The sequence below is a fragment of the Malus sylvestris genome, chromosome 2 (genome assembly GCF_916048215.2).
Source record: "Malus sylvestris chromosome 2, drMalSylv7.2, whole genome shotgun sequence".
NCBI lineage: Eukaryota > Viridiplantae > Streptophyta > Magnoliopsida > Rosales > Rosaceae > Malus > Malus sylvestris.
This window is the reverse complement of record NC_062261.1, coordinates 14,249,925-14,266,612: the sequence shown is the minus strand read 5'-3', so window position 1 is coordinate 14,266,612 and position 16,688 is coordinate 14,249,925. Positions and strand designations below refer to the sequence as shown.

The 16,688-nt window shown below is 37.2% G+C and overlaps 1 protein-coding gene across 1 annotated transcript; it reads left to right on the top strand.

Annotated features, from left to right (window-relative positions):
• The first annotated feature begins 9,909 nt into the window (after positions 1–9,909).
• LOC126612008 (transcription factor HEC2-like) lies at positions 9,910–11,029 on the top strand. The gene has a single exon (XM_050280299.1). The coding sequence runs from the start codon at positions 10,107–10,109 to the stop codon at positions 10,929–10,931; it is 825 nt and encodes a 274-aa protein (XP_050136256.1). The 5' UTR covers positions 9,910–10,106; the 3' UTR covers positions 10,932–11,029.
• Positions 11,030–16,688: the final 5,659 nt, after the last annotated feature.

Sequence of the window (16,688 nt, the reverse complement as noted above, 5' to 3'; positions counted from 1 at the left end):
GCAAGATCAATTTTAAAATCCTAGTGCAAGATCAGTTTCAATATTTAAGCATTTCCAAAATTTAAGCACTGTTGCAAAAATCAGTTTGAAACATTTTAGCTCATGCATCAGTTTCAAAATTTCAATACTTCTGCAAGACCAATTTCATAATTCCAGCACTTCTGCAAGATCAGTTTCAAAATTCTAGCACTTATGCAATATTAGTTTCAAATTTTTTAACACTTCTGCAAAATCAGTTTCAAAATTTCAGCGTTTCTACAAGATTAGTTTCAATTTTTTTGTAATTTTGCAAGATTAGTTTCAAAATTCATGCATTCAAATTAATCAAAACCTCCAAATCAAATACTTAAAAAAAATTATTGAAACAAAAAACCAATAATAAAAAATCTCAATCGTTCTTAGAAAAGAAAAGAAAAACTCATAAATCTAGGAAACAATACGGAGACGAAGAGGAGGGATTGAGAAGTATGAAGAAAAAATAGGAGAGAGATGGACAAAGAAGAAGGATGAGAGAGATAAGAGCATTTCCACCCCAAAAAGCCCCTAGGGCAATAAGCAATTCAGTCCCCCCAAGTGAATGGTAATTGACTTTAGTGAACAGTAACAACCCAAGTGCATTTCCACCTCTAAATTGAATAGCTCAGACAATTCGTATCAAAATATTATTAATTTTTTTTATAAAATAATGAAAGATAGTTTTATTTTTAATTTCGGATGATAAAAAAAGATTGGTTGAAAGTATTTGAAAATATTGAAATGTGGTGTAAGGTGGAAAAACATGGTTAGGTATTTAAAGAAAAAAAAAATATTTTTTTAATTTTAAATTAAATTTTATGTATTTTTTATATTTTGTTATTAATTTTTTAATTGTTGCTGATGTCAACTTACGTCACATGGCCTAGAGGCTAGGCTAGTCGATTTTCGCCTAGGTGATCAACTAGGCTCCCCAAGCCTAGTGGATTGGAATGGGGTGGAGGAGTTTTGGGGGAAGGGAAGGGATTTAATTCACTATCCCCTAGGGAACTTGAGAGGGGTGAAAGTGCTCTAAGGAGGAGGGAGGGGACAGAGACATGAGTGAGAATGAGAAGGTAGAGAGAAAAAAGACAAAGAAGAAATAAGAGGAGAGAGAAAGAAACAATACATAATGACTCATTTTCAATTATAAAGGGGTAAAATTATAAATGCAAAAAGCAATTAGAAAAACAACCATAACATCATTTACGTGCATATGAATAAATTTTGTCACTCTTTGAAATAAATCAAATCCTTGGTTTCTGTCCAAAATATAGTTTTATAATTTGGATAATGTAATTGTTTTTAAAATTAATGAGTACTATTGTAAGCCTAATTTACTGAAATATAATAAAGATAGGGAGAGAGGGGCCGACTGCATAAAGAGAGAAGAGAGATGAGAGAGATGTGTATTGTGAGGTGTGTGGTTTATCACCTCATTTAACCCTAATAGGATAAAAACTCTATTAGTAGTAGGGAAGGTAAATTCTTGACCTTAATAGGATTACAACTCTATTAGGATAACATCTAACCCTAGAGAATCTTCTAAGGATATCCCAAATACTTTAGGATTTGTACAATTACATTCCTAATCTAATATGCAATAAGCACAAACTTATTTTATTTTATTTTATAATTTTGGAAATGTTTTAAATTGAATATTAATTAGGAGATTAATGTATTTATGAGTATTAAAACCCTAAATCAATCACCAATGTTTATTTTAAGAAATTATGTAACTAACATGTAAATTCATTAATACATTAGAGACTTCGATAAAAATTTGAAAACTAGTAAGACCTCAATTAAAGAACATTAGTAGCTAAAGACTGAATGCTAACTTTTTTGTTTTTTGTTTTTTTTTTCTAGTCTAATATTTACAGATATGCAAGACTATTCTGAAAATGGAGACTAGAAACATCATCCCCATATAAATGAAAACCAAATTTACTCGTGACTATTTTGCGAAAAAAAGAACACATGATTTGAGAGGAAGAGAGCGAGATGAAGACGGACAAAAGTAGAGATTCATGAGGGACAAAACCAATTTGAAAGGTAAAGCGAAGAAGACAGAATCGAAGCATCGAGATAAACAATGATTATGGCTACCATGGGCAAAACCAACAATTCATTGTAGAAAGTAGGCAACATTACAACTAACAAAGAAGCAACCGAGGGCATTTTTGCCTTTCACTGTTAATGAACAGTGCTAAAAAAACAGAGTTTTAGTATATGTATAATGTCTTTATACATATACAATAATAGTTTACTGCTTTCATGCTTATCAGCACCATGACTTTACAAAGATGAGATTGAGACAGACAGGTATTGTAACCAACGTTCCATATATAGAGTCCATTATAGCTACAGATTAGCATGATTTGATTTCAACAGAAATGTGGTCCATTCTCTCGACCCCCTCTGTTTAAATTCAAACATATATAGCAGAAACTCGATGAACCAAACCAACACGGACGCATGAATGCTCGATACGACTCCCGACTCCCAACTTGAATGAATTTTTAGCATTTCCATTTTGTCTTCTGTGAGTGTTCATCACGCAGTCTCGGCTCAGTTGAACTATTTAACTTTGAATTCATGGATCAATTATGTCCAAACTAGTTCAGTTCGGGTGTGAGAGATCGTGGCCGTTTCTTTGGTCAAAACGTTACCAAATTGACCATTTACGCCCAGTTTAGTCGACCCTTTCTTTATATATATATTTTTTAAACAACTTACATGACACCAGTAAATCATTATTATGAACTCCTTTACTAATAATATAACAGTATCTGAATGAAAACTTACAAATATTTTTGTAGCACGGGATGCTACGGTGACAATGTATCTGTTTCATGGAAAAATCCTCCATTTCCAAGTATTAAGAAATCGATGTCAATGTTTTTCTACAATGTACTGTTACCGTTTCCGGTTTAATTCCCCAGTTCTAAATTTTGGAGTGCATAATCACATTATTAGGGCGTGGATAACAACAAATGACATGAATCACCCCTAATGCATGCAATTGCAAGATATTATAGGCTAATTAAGTCAAGGTTAGTGGAAGGACATTGAACTAGTTACTCTAGGCCGTGGCCATACTCATCAAATCAAAGTATCAATAACGAATCCCAAGCAAGGTTATAAATCATGACCTCAAGTTTTAGATGATATTTCCACCACCACAACCCTTAAATATGCAATGCAGGGTTGACTCTGCCAATTCACCAAAACTGCATAAAAGAAGCAAATGTGGAAATTTGTACTTGTTTTTGAAGTTGAATTTTTGAGAGGGCTTTTGCATTCACCGTCACCAAGATTCCTCTCTCTCACTGACTAAATTTCAACAAATACGGAATTTAATCTTTTCTGTTACTTTCAAGTTTCATCAAGTATGAAAATGGTTTCTTGAGCAATAATGTTAATGTGACAAGTTAAGGCAAGACAATCTGAAAGGAAGCACTTCTACAGTTGCTTTTGGCTTGTGCGTTTGAGGTGCAAGTTTTATACTTTGTTATGTACAGGCAGCTAAGGATATCACAGAGACAGAGAGAGTGATAGCTTCTTTAGAACAAGGACAAGCCAGGAAGTAGACGCAGGGATTGGTCCTTGACAAAGGGAGGCCCAACACCCAAGACATGCACCAAGTTCTTTGTCCCGATCAACCAGATCCTTTGTGACCTCAGAGACAAGCCATATTTCAAGATGCCGCCACCCATGAGGGGAGATGTGGATGCAAATTTCCGCCTTCTTCTTCTTGGACAAAATTGCACTTACAAAACAATCAACACCTTTGGTCAAGGCCAAGAACCTCACGTGTCCACGATGAATGGGGGGGGGCTTTGGCCAAAGAACCTCCAATGCCAAAGTTAGAATTTAGAGAGAAAAAATGTTTAGAGGATTTTTGGGAGTTTTGCAAGAGTATCAACTTAGTTTTTTAGAAGAAATAGGGTCATATATATAGGGAATGAGGTGTTATTTGGTGATTCAATTAGCAATTAATATATTAATTAGGTATAAATATATTAATTGGCTAATTATCATAATAAAAGAAATGTTTTGGGAGGTTTTTGGAGGTTATAGAATGAGGATAGATGAGACAAATTTGTACTTGTTACCTATTTTGGGTACTCCTGATTTGGTTGATGGATGATTCTCCACTGCTCGCGTGTAGGAGACCCGGTATGCCTCGAGGGTAAATTTGTCATCTTCACCCAAAAATTTACGTGTTGCTTTGTGATTATTTTTGGCTCCATAAATGCCCCCACACCTGCTGGGCTGCTCGTAGGAAAGTGCAGCAGGTGTAGAGATCTTCTTGCTCTAGGAAACTTAGGACTGCTTCCTGTTTTGATGTAGATTCCCTCTTTAATATGAAATTAGATCCTTCTAGAAAAAGGAAATAAATTTCTCTCAAAACCTATTTAAGTCCACCTTAAGTGGGTTATTAAATCAACTTTGGAGAGTGATTTATTCTACCCTACAAGAGAAAGAGAGCTTAGAGAATATTTGTTCCCCCTTCTCTAGCAATCTTCTACATCTTGCCCATGCAAAGGACCGTCTTTCGTAGCTTTCTTCGTCTTCTCCGTGCCACACCAATGTAATAAAAACTTCATTTTTTCTTACCTTATTCTTGGATAGTGCTATTGCTGGGCAGCCGTCGGGGTGGTGCAGCACGTTGGCTGGCATGGGCCAGGAGTCGGTTTGGCATATGCCAAGAAGGTGGTGTGGCAAGGGCCATTGTTTGTGCTGTTTGACTTGATTAAAGCCAAGGATTAGCTCGGCATAGGCCGAGGAAGTGGTGTGGCATGGGCAACGGTTTAGGCTGCCATGTCTGGGCTGTTTGCCAAAAATGAGAAAACTGCTTGAGTTTGATTTCTCAGCTGCCGTAGATGGAGTAGTCAATGATAAAGCTGCCAAGATCGGAGCTATTGAAGATAAAATGTCGAATGAGTGAACTGTTAAGTGCAAAAGTGGCTGCTGCCCCTGACCATTTGTTGCCTAGTTGATCTTCAAGCATTTGATCTTTTAAGCTATGTGGCCTTCTCGCACTGAATAGCTTACCCAGATGGGTGTTAGGGAATTAGTTTAGCGTCTCGCACTGGAGAGCAATTAGTTTAGCCTCTCGCACTGGAGGGCAATTAGTTTACCCTCTCGCACTGGATAGCAAACCCATATGGGTGTCGGGGAATTGGTTTACCCTTTCGCACTGGAGAGCAATTAGTTTATCCTCTCGTACTAGAGAGTAAACCCATATGGGTGTTGGGGAATTGGTTTACCCTGGAGAGCAATTAGTTTATCCTCTCGCACTAGAGAGCATACCCTTTTGGGTGTCGGAGAATTAGTTTACCCTTTCGCACTGGAGAGCAATTAGTTTATCTTTTCGCATTGGAGAGCAGACCTTTTTGGGTGTCGGGGAATTGGTTTACCCTCTCGCACTGGAGAGCAATTAGTTTATCCTTTCGCATTGGAGAGTAGACCCTTTTGAGGCTTACCCGATCGTGATGTGTTGGTCTAAGCTGTTATTCCATATGTTTGGCTCGTCTATGTCGCGGCTGCGGTGGGTGTGGTATGTTACTAGCAGGCGAGCATGTAACTCATAGGCTGCTGGTTGAACTTGAGCCGGATTGAATGACTGCTTCTTTCCGTCTGCTGTGCTGCCTGCTCCGATGTAATGTGGAGGATAATCCTTGCGGGCCTAGCTGTGAATGAATACTTCGCTTGGAAGGCTACTCATGTTGATTATCGGAGTACATCCTCAACCGTGAGTGTATGCTCGTTCGTGGGCTTAGTCGATAATGCACGCTCCTCCATGCGCTAAGATGAGAGTATACGCTATCTCGGGGGCCAAATCGGGAGTGTACTCTGTTCAAACGCTCGGTTCGTGGATGGTCGAGTGGCTGCTTGCCGGGATGTTGTTGGAGAGGTTCTTCATCTGCCCTTGTCCTACTTTGGGACACCTCGTTTGGGGCATGTTGCATCTTGGTGTGCTGCAAGAGCTGGTTCACCAAGGTCGTTTGCTGTGCTAGGGCGCTTGTCAACTCTATGACTTGTCGAGACAAGTGTTGTTCACCATTTGGATTGGAAAAGCTTGGAAGGAATGTGCCTCCTTAAGCAGTGGAAATGTGGTAGACTCCGAGAGTGAGATTTGAGTTGGGAAATGTCAAATCCGCGGAGAAATGTGGTGAGAATGCCCCTGGTTCGATCGTAAGCCCAAAAATTTGAAACCGGGATAGTTGAACTAATCTTAGACTGATTTGGGCTACGAGAGTGGGCTGCTCGGCTGGAGTAGGCTGGGCCATGGGAGTGGACTGCTCATCGGGAGTAGGCTAGGCCACGAGAGTAGGCTGCTCAATGGGAGCAGGCTGGGCCACGGGAGTGGGCTGCTCGTCGGGAGCAGGCTGGGCCACAAGAGTGGGCTGCTCGGCTGGAGCAGGCTGGGCCACGAGAGCAGGCTATGCCATGGGAGTGGACTGCTCGTCGGGAGCAGGCTGCTCGGCGTGTGATGCTCGCGAATGCGAGGCTTGAGCTCGGCTTGGCAACGCATAGGGCTTGCATTGGGCATGGAGTGACATGGCTCAGGCCGTGGTGGTAGAGTCATGGACCTCGCCGTGGGTGATTGCCATGGTGGCCACCGCGGTGGTTGCCAGGGTTGAGCCTTGTGGTGGCGGTGCTGCTTCCCTTAAGATCACATTTAGTCTTGTGGATCGCCGCGGTCCCATTTCTTGAATATTGGAATTTTCACTTGTGGAATTTTCTAAATTTCTAACCATTGTATTTCTCTTTCACATTTTATCAAAGAATCTTTGCAAATAAAAATTTCTAATAATAAGAACGTACGAAAAATACAAATGAACTAGTAAATAGAGAAAATAGAGAAAAAACCTTTTTGTGCGAAAGTCTTCTACGAGTGTGAATCTCAACTCTCAATGAAAGCACCAACTTGTGGATGCAAATTTCCGCCTTCTTCTTCTTGGATAAAATTGCACCTACAAAACAATCAACACCTTTGGTCAAGGCCAAGAACCTCATGCGCCCACGATGAATGGGGGGGGGGGGGCTTTGGCTGAAGAACCTCCGATGCCAAAGTTAGAATTTGGAGAGAAAAAATGTTTAGAGGATTTTTGGGAGTTTTGCAAGAGTATCAACTTAGCTTTTTAGAAGAAATAGGGTCATATATACAGGGAATGAGGTGTTATTTGGTGATTCAATTAGCAATTAATATATTAATTAGGTATAAATATATTAATTGGCTAATTATCATAATAAAAGAAATGTTTTGGGAGGTTTTTGGAGGTTATGGAATGAGGATGGATGAGACAAATTTGAACTTGTTACCTATTTTGGGTACTCCTGATTTGGTTGATGGATGATTCTCCATTGCTCGCGTGTAGGAGACCCGGTATGCCTCGAGGGTAAATTTGTCATCTTCACCCAAAAATCCACGTGTCGCTTTGTGATTATTTTTGGCTTCACAGGAGACACCTCCAAGATGGACTAGACAAAGTTCTGTGCATTCCATAGAGGTCTGGGACACACAACCAACGACTGCACCACATGGATGAAGTACATTGAGAAGCTCATGAAGGAAGGCAAGTGCGACCAGTATGCCGATGCCGAACCACTTTCTCAGGAATTTTATTATCTTTGCTCAAGATTCTTTGCAGTTAATAACATTTGATTTGATTTATACCATTCAAAATTGTTTACAATTTCTACTTCTCAATGTTCAATCTTTTTATTTAACACTATTACCGTAGCAAATCGATTATCGTAATAAACTTTATTTATGTCATACCAAGATTATATGATACTAGTTACCGATATGTTGGATAATAGCAGCTTGGGACGATATCAATATAATGTGAATATTTGCTACAATAATAGCGCTACTTGAGAAATGTTAGACTAGAGGAAATTAATTCGTAATTATTATATGTATTGTAGGGTATATATTTCTAATTGTAATTTGTGTATAATTCCTACATATTAACAAAACTCTTTTTGTCAACAAAAAACAAGTGGAGAGACAATTTGGTATTTTATCACAAAATAAAAACATAAGCAATAATGTAATTTCGCATAAACAAAATTTTGTTGATTTTATTTTTCTATTCTTCCTTCCATCTCCTAAACCCTTTTTTTCTTTTTAATCACAAGCACATATTGTGTAGGCTACATTCTAGTGTATATTGTAATATAACTCCTTGTATTGTTGTGTGAAAATATTACCTCCTGTATTGATGGGTAATAAATATTATAATATATATAGAGTTATTTAAGTAGAAAACCTACACTATTACAATTGAAAAATATTATTATAATTTATAATAATTACGAAAATAATTTCAAATCACTTTTCTAACTCTAAAGGGTATCTGATTATATGAGGAGTGAGAATTTCTACTGATGTATATAATACATCGAAGTATAGTAGAATTTGTGTTTGAGAATCAGTTCAATAAAATTATCTGATATCTGATATGTAGAACGCAAAATTTTCTTTTTACTTTTGCCCGCTGTACTGTGCTTATTGTTTCAGTCAGGACTCTGGCATCTCGATCTTCTGCCTAGCATTCCTTTTACGTCGACGTCAAATTTACTAATCTTAATTAGTTACCACGTCCATGGAAACTGAAAAGGGTTCGCAGAGTTCAAAGTATGTTACTATTAGTTAACAAGGAAGACAGAGAAAAATGAAGAGTTGTTTTCTAGGGTAAAGAAGCAATCAGCATCACCGTCAGGCTTCTATTTCACCTTGGAAAGCGTGCCAAGAAAAGCAGTGAGAGGAGAGTGAGAGAGAGACTACGAAACAGCAGTCACCCCAGGATAAATACAATCTCCATGGATCATGAGCAAGCCACTGACGGTGACTCCACCCACCCGAGTATTTCCAACGCCGGGACTTATCCCGTGACAGTCACACTCGAATGGTTACGACGTTTAAACAGATATAGCTAAACTCTCTGTGCAGAGAGATTCTTGAGTATTACAGCTGTATATAATAACGTACTTAACTTTATCTTCTTATGACATTAAAATTTGAAACTGTTATAACTAACATGTTTGAGAAAATAGGTTGTTGGGTATATTGTATACAACAGTGTGTTTCTATCTCTTCGCCTGGTTGCATACATAAAATGACTCAATCTTTGTTATGAATGAATTATACTTGATACATGTGTATAAACTTATCTTTTTGTGTTCATAATCAGTCAATTATGTATTAACAGTTAAAAATTGAACGAATAAGGTTAAAAACTGTTCATTTGCGATTTCTATAGTCGAACTCTAAGAAGATGAGTTATGCTATATGTTATTATCTGACACATTTCATGTGACTGTGGGTTCCTAATTGATCCTTTTGTTTTCCATAAAGTGAAATGTTTTAGGCAAAGCAAATATCTTCAAGTCAAAGAGATCATACAACAGTTCTAAGTTCATGCACCATTCTTCAACCATCCCATCGAAAAAAGTCCCATCAACTTAGTGGTGATTAATTTCAAGCTTTCAAAAACTCTACCCTTAATCTGATGAGAATACTACTACTCTTTGGATCTTTGATAATTTGTTTTTGTTCAAAATCAAAAGTGATTGTTATTGTGAAACTGTAATCTAATAATATATTGATATATAAACAAATTACACATGATAATGTATTATTAGATTAAAACTCCACGCGAAAGTAAATTTATTTTATATAAATCTTTCTCTTACATGATGGGCAGTCTCTATCAGATGCATAAATTCATTAAATTTTTTTTTTAAAGATTTTTCTATTGGTTTCCAGAGATGCTTAAAATAATGGTCACTTAGAACTTGCCATATAAAGTCCTTCCCCACTTACAATGAAGCCTGCTGGATCCTGTAAATTGGTTTTTTTTTTTCTCAGTATTTAAATCAATTCTCACTTCCACTACTTTATTCGCTTCCTTTCAACTTTTCTCCATCCTCCTTATCCCTGTCACAGCACCAATCTAACCCTAAACAAAGTCCCTTCTTCCTCACTCATCACCTCCCCCCATACCTCTGCCTCCTCTGTTTCTCACATTATTTCCATCCTGCTCTCTCTCTCTCTCGCTCGCGTCTAAGAAGCCATGGATGTTGACATGCTCAAATCATTATCATCGTCATCAGCAGCAGGAGGTGATCATCATCATCATCACATGGACATGATGACAATGATGATGCAAATGCAACAACAGCAGCACTCTCCCGATCACTTCTGCAATGACTCTTACCCCAACAACAATAATCCCACATTTCCAGAGATAGATTTTAATTGGGTTTCAAATCCTAACCCCAATAATCTTGAATCCATTTCTCCACTACCCATGTTCCATAACCCAAATCCAAATGCAGTTCCTCAACAACCCACATTGCTAAATCCTGCATTACCCTCCTCTGTTTCCTTCATGGGAAACCCCGTCCAAGAACCCGTAACCCCAAGACTAATTAAGCCTTCTGGTATTAGTCTTACAGGACTAGCAGTCCCATCCAGTACTTCTCCATACGAGAAGAGAAACTCTATGGCTGCAATGAGGGAGATGATATTCAGGATAGCAGCAATGCAGCCCATTCAGATAGACCCGGAGGCGGTGAAGCCGCCGAAGAGGAGGAACGTGAAGATTTCGAAAGACCCACAGAGCGTGGCGGCGAGGCACCGGAGGGAAAGGATAAGTGAGAAGATCAGAATCCTGCAAAGACTTGTTCCTGGTGGGACTAAAATGGACACTGCTTCTATGTTGGATGAGGCCATACATTATGTAAAGTTTTTGAAGAAGCAAGTGCAGACTTTGGAGAGAGCTGGGGCTGATAGACTGGACGGCGTTGGATTCCAAGGGAGTGGCAGTCAGTTGGGTAATGTGAATTACTCTAGTTTTCGGAGTCAGTTGGTGGGTTCTATGCAGATGCTTAGATGATCAGAGACTTGTTTTGAAATATCATGTACTAATCGTTGTGTACGTTTGAGAGATTGTTTCTGAGGGGGGAATGTAAAGTAGTTGTTACTTGTTGATGATTCTTGATGTTATTTTTAAAGGAAACTTGGATGTATGCATGCTTTTAGGGGTTGCATTAATCCATGCAGAACAGGATTTACATGATCACCAAATGTCCCAGCAAGTTCAAGTGTAAAGATATGTTAATAAAATGAAAAAATAAAAATAATGTTGTTCCAAAAGTTAATCCATAACAAACAACCACAAACTAATCATCTCCAATATCGTTTTTCAGCCGCGGAATCAACCAAAACGAAGAAGCATCTTCCCAAATATTTCTTCCTTGTTCCCGAAACTCAAACCGACCAAGTGCTTTTCCCTTGACTACATCGAAAGGAGACCTCCTCCATACCCATCTACACCAGTAAAATGTTTATATCACCAACATTCCCGATGTTGCCCTAAACGTCCCCCCAACTCTTGAGGAGAAAGACCACCTCCTGCGAATCAGATATAATAAGAACTCTTCGAAAGTCCGTTTCCTGTAGTAGTAGTAATTAGCTGCCAAAAGTTGAGTTGATTATCTCATGCTCATTCATTCTCATTTTGATTCTTGGCTTCTGTGACTCTGGGTGAGTGGTAAACATGCAAACATGCCATAAATTGAGTGGTATTAAAATTGCGCATGATCATGAAGATGATACACGTATGTACGATATATATACACACACTAAGAACAGTAAATAAAAGACAATTGATAGATGATGATTAGTCTTTATTACACTACCGATAATAATGTGGCAATGACAAATGAGATGCATGTTTAACAAGCTTTTTGTATGTCCAAAGACTCCAAACTCCTACACCCAAAAAGTTGACAAGTGAAGTCTGGGTGGTGGGTGGTGGGTGGTGGGTGGTGTAGTTAGTTATCACTACTCTCGCACGCTATTCTCCCCGGTTCAAGCCCGGGCTCAGACAAATTTTGGCCAACTGATGCTGAATTAAACCATTTTTGTTCCAACATTTGTTCACTAATAGAAGTTGACGGGTAGGGGAAGCCTGCCAAAGAAGTTGACGACTCATCGTCCCTCTCAAATTGCAAAATGACAGAGGAGACAGCCTCTCAAGTCTTACTTTTTTATCGGGTGGTGCTATCAAGGTTTTAAAAGATGCGCTAGTCGGGCGGTGGGATGGGGCCTAGCGATTAGGTGACTAGGCGGATTAGGCAAATTTAAGCAAATCTGTTATATTTCGTATAAGTAAGTGGTTGTTTATACTTAAAATATATATAATTTTATCATACAAAAATAGAATGACGTATATATTATGAAGTATTGGAATATAATGAAAACATGGATAACAAACATATAATATGTGTTCATTTAAGTATTCAACAAGTCTTTACAATTTATTGAAAAAATAAAATGTAAAATGAAAGTTATCTATTTTTTGTCTAAGTGAGTCGCAACCTAGGCGCGTCTAGGTGGGTTAGGCGGGTGCCTAGGCAGTCTAAGCGAACGCCTCAGTAGGTCTAGTTACCATTTCTTAATTTTCAAACGCCTAAGCATTAATCAAGGTGGTGACCAGGCTGCCAATGGCGGCACTAGGGGGGATTTTATGAACAGTGTGTGTTATCCACACATTCATTTTTGCCTCTTACATACCCCTTTCAATTTTTGGTCGTTAAATTAAATGAATTCAAGAAGATCAATGAACAAAGTTAACAAGGGTATGTGAAAAGTAAAAAAAAAGGTGTGAAATAGCACTACCCTTTTCATTTATCAACGAGCATGGGAGATTCGAGCTCGAATTTTTTTTCTAATTTTTCCAAAATTCTGGTAAGAGACGTATTACTAGATAAAGAGTTAAATGGTTCTGTAGTTACTTCAAAATAATATTGTGCTAACAACCTGGTCTCTTATAATGTAGCTAGCATCTCATAATTTAAGGGATTGGCTACAAAACGTCTAACATACCCAATATGGAGAATTAGGCGCGTAAATACTTAGTGAAATTTGTTGAGGAAGAATGGATCATGCATGTACTTATAAGGAGTTGGACAATTATTCATTTTTGCCAATGTAAACCTAGAGAAAGAAACTGAAAAATAAAGAGGTTGTGTCATTAAACAAATTGGTAATATAGGGAGTAACATAACTCCTTATAAACACATACAAGAGCTTTTGTATAGGGTGGACTTAGCCTGACAATGAATTAGCAAAAATGTATTTCAAATTCGCATTTAACGAGAATCGAGCCTAAGAGCTCTCACTTATAAGTGAAGATGAATACCACTAGACCGTAGTACTAAGTGGCTTAATTATTGGGGTCTTATGGGTTGGATGCAAATATTTTTCAAGATGAAGTCATATAAAGAAGTTACTGTTATCTAATAAGTCGATCCTTCACATCGAAAATCCTCTAGCGAGCTAGGAGAAGGCATAGAACTAGGAATGAACAGCTAGTGTTTCTTCTAGCATCATTTTTGCCATTGTTTGCATCTGAGAATGGCTCATATAAACATACTTAGAACAATGACCAAATCATCAGCTAACTCATAACTCTTGGGTACGTGGTTCTTTTGTTCCAAATATTGAGAGAAATTCCAAAATTTGAATCTCCCATCCCTGATTAATAGAAAAGAATAACGATAGGATTAGAATTAAGCTACGTCAGTAGTTTGATTTCCTTCCATTGTAACACAGGGAAAAAAAAAAAAAAAGAATTCATGGCCAATCATTAAGTATAAACGCCCCCACCCCGATCCCTAAGATATATAAAATAAAACGAGCAGAAAACAAAAAACCAGAGAGAAAATTGATATCTAGCGTTTCTCCTGCAGTAGAGGTGGGTGGTAGGTTGCCTCCACTAGTAGAAAAACTCGTTTGCGCGACGGAATCTTGCGCGACGCACAAATTTTCGTCGCGCAAAGTGACTTTGCGCGACGCCAAACATAAAACGTCGCGCAAATGGTCTTTGCGCGACGACACTTTGCGCGACGAAGGTTGACGTCGCGCAAAGCTATTTTGCGCGACGTAGGTTTACCTGCGTCGTGCAAAACTGTTTTGCGCGACGTCACCATTCGTCGCGCAAAGTTTTGGCGCCAAACCTACAATATTTTACCCTTTTGCCCAAAGTTGTTTTGCACGACGCAGATGCAGCTACGTCGCGCAAAGTTTTTTTTTTTTTTCTTTTGGGGATCTTTCATTGCCTTTTTCTTTTGTGGTATCCACTTGTGTAAATGTTTTAAATTGACGATCAAATTAGTTCATTGTATTCATATAGGTTTAAAGAGTGTCGCTGTAAAAAATCATCAAAATCGAAGTTAAAATAACCGTTAAATCGTGATTTTTCGTTTATAGCCGTCGAAAAGGTTTGTCCCATACTTAATCTCTGAATGTTTGTTTTTTTCGATTTTTGGCGTATGCCATCTCGCAGTATATACAAACAAATTTGACAGTTGGATCGTTGAAAGTAATCTCGTACAATGTGTTTCCCATCTAGTTCAATGGTATATATATATTTACTAAGTAGATTTTAATTTATTTATTTTGTATTCATAAGCAAACGGGCAAAAAATATTTTTAAAAAACCTTGTGCGACGTAGGTGACGTCGCGCAAAGTGTTTTTTTTTTTTTTTGCTTTTCTTTTGAGGTTCTTTAATTGCTTTTTCTTTTGTGGTATCCACTTGTGTAAATATTTTAAATTGACGATCACATTAGTTCATTGTATTCATAGAGGTTTAAAGAGTGTCGCTGTAAAAAATCATCAAAATCGGAGTTAAAATAACCGTTAAATTGTGATTTTTCGTTTATAACCGTCGAAAAACTTTGTCCCATTACTTGATCTCTGAATGTTTGTTTTTTGTGATTTTTTGCTGATGTGATCTCGAAGCATATTCAAACAAGTTTGACGGTTGGGATCGTTGAAATTAGTTTCGGAGAATTCGTATCCCATCAAAACAATAGTGACTAACACTTAGAGTTTATTTATACTTTCATTAAGTATAACATAAGATTTTGTGGTATCCACTTCTGTAAATATTTTAAATTGACGATCGAATTCATTCATTGTATTCATATAGGGTCAAGGAGTGTAGCTGTAAAAAATCATCAAAATCGGAGTTAAAATAACCGTTAAATTGTGATTTTTCGTTTATAACCGTTGAAAAACTTTGTCCCATTACTTGATCTCTGAATGTTTGTTTTTTGTGATTTTTTGCTGATGTGATCTCGAAGCATATTCAAACAAGTTTGACGGTTGGGATCGTTGAAATTAGTTTCGGAGAATTCGTATCCCATCAAAACAATAGTGACTAACACTTAGAGTTTATTTATACTTTCATTAAGTATAACATAAGATTTTGTGGTATCCACTTGTGTAAATATTTTAAATTGAAGATCGAATTCATTCATTATATTCATATAGGGTCAAGGAGTGTAGCTGTAAAAAATCATCAAAATCGGAGTTAAAATAACCGTTAAATTGTGATTTTTCGTTTATAACTGTCGAAAAACTTTGTCCCATTACTTGATCTCTGAATGTTTGTTTTTTGTGATTTTTTGCTGATGTGATCTCGAAGCATATTCAAACAAGTTTGACGGTTGGGATCGTTGAAATTAGTTTCGGAGAATTCGTATCCCATCAAAACAATAGTGACTAACACTTAGAGTTTATTTATACTTTCATTAAGTATAACATAAGATTTTGTGGTATCCACTTGTGTAAATATTTTAAATTGAAGATCGAATTCATTCATTATATTCATATAGGGTCAAGGAGTGTAGCTGTAAAAAATCATCAAAATCGGAGTTAAAATAACCGTTAAATTGTGATTTTTCGTTTATAACCGTCGAAAAACTTTGTCCCATTACTTGATCTCTGAATGTTTGTTTTTTGTGATTTTTTGCTGATGTGATCTCGAAGCATATTCAAACAAGTTTGACGGTTGGGATCGTTGAAATTAGTTTCGGAGAATTCGTATCCCATCAAAACAATAGTGACTAACACTTAGAGTTTATTTATAGTTTCATTAAGTATAACATAAGATTTTGTGGTATCCACTTGTGTAAATATTTTAAATTGACGATCAAATTCATTCATTGTATTCATATAGGGTCAAGGAGTGTAGCTGTAAAAAATCATCAAAATCGGAGTTAAAATAACCGTTAAATTGTGATTTTTCGTTTATAACCGTCGAAAAACTTTGTCCCATTACTTGATCTCTGAATGTTTGTTTTTTGTGATTTTTTGCTGATGTGATCTCGAAGCATATTCAAACAAGTTTGACGGTTGGGATCGTTGAAATTAGTTTCGGAGAATTCGTATCCCATCAAAACAATAGTGACTAACACTTAGAGTTTATTTATACTTTCATTAAGTATAACATAAGATTTTGTGGTATCCACTTGTGTAAATATTTTAAATTGAAGATCGAATTCATTCATTATATTCATATAGGGTCAAGGAGTATAGCTGTAAAAAATCATCAAAATGGGGTTTATATATAAAAAAAAATGAATTTGAAAGGAGGAAAATCACATTTTCAATAATTTTTATAATAATTTTTTTTTGAAAAAATTACTTTGCGCGACGGCTTGATGTGATAGTCGCGTAAAACCACTTTGCGCGACGTCTACTTCTAAACCTACGTCGCGCGAGTTCTAATAAATTTGGCGTGAAAAATAGGCGCCTTTTTCAATTTTCCAACTTTGGACAAAATATTGAACCTTCCCTCTT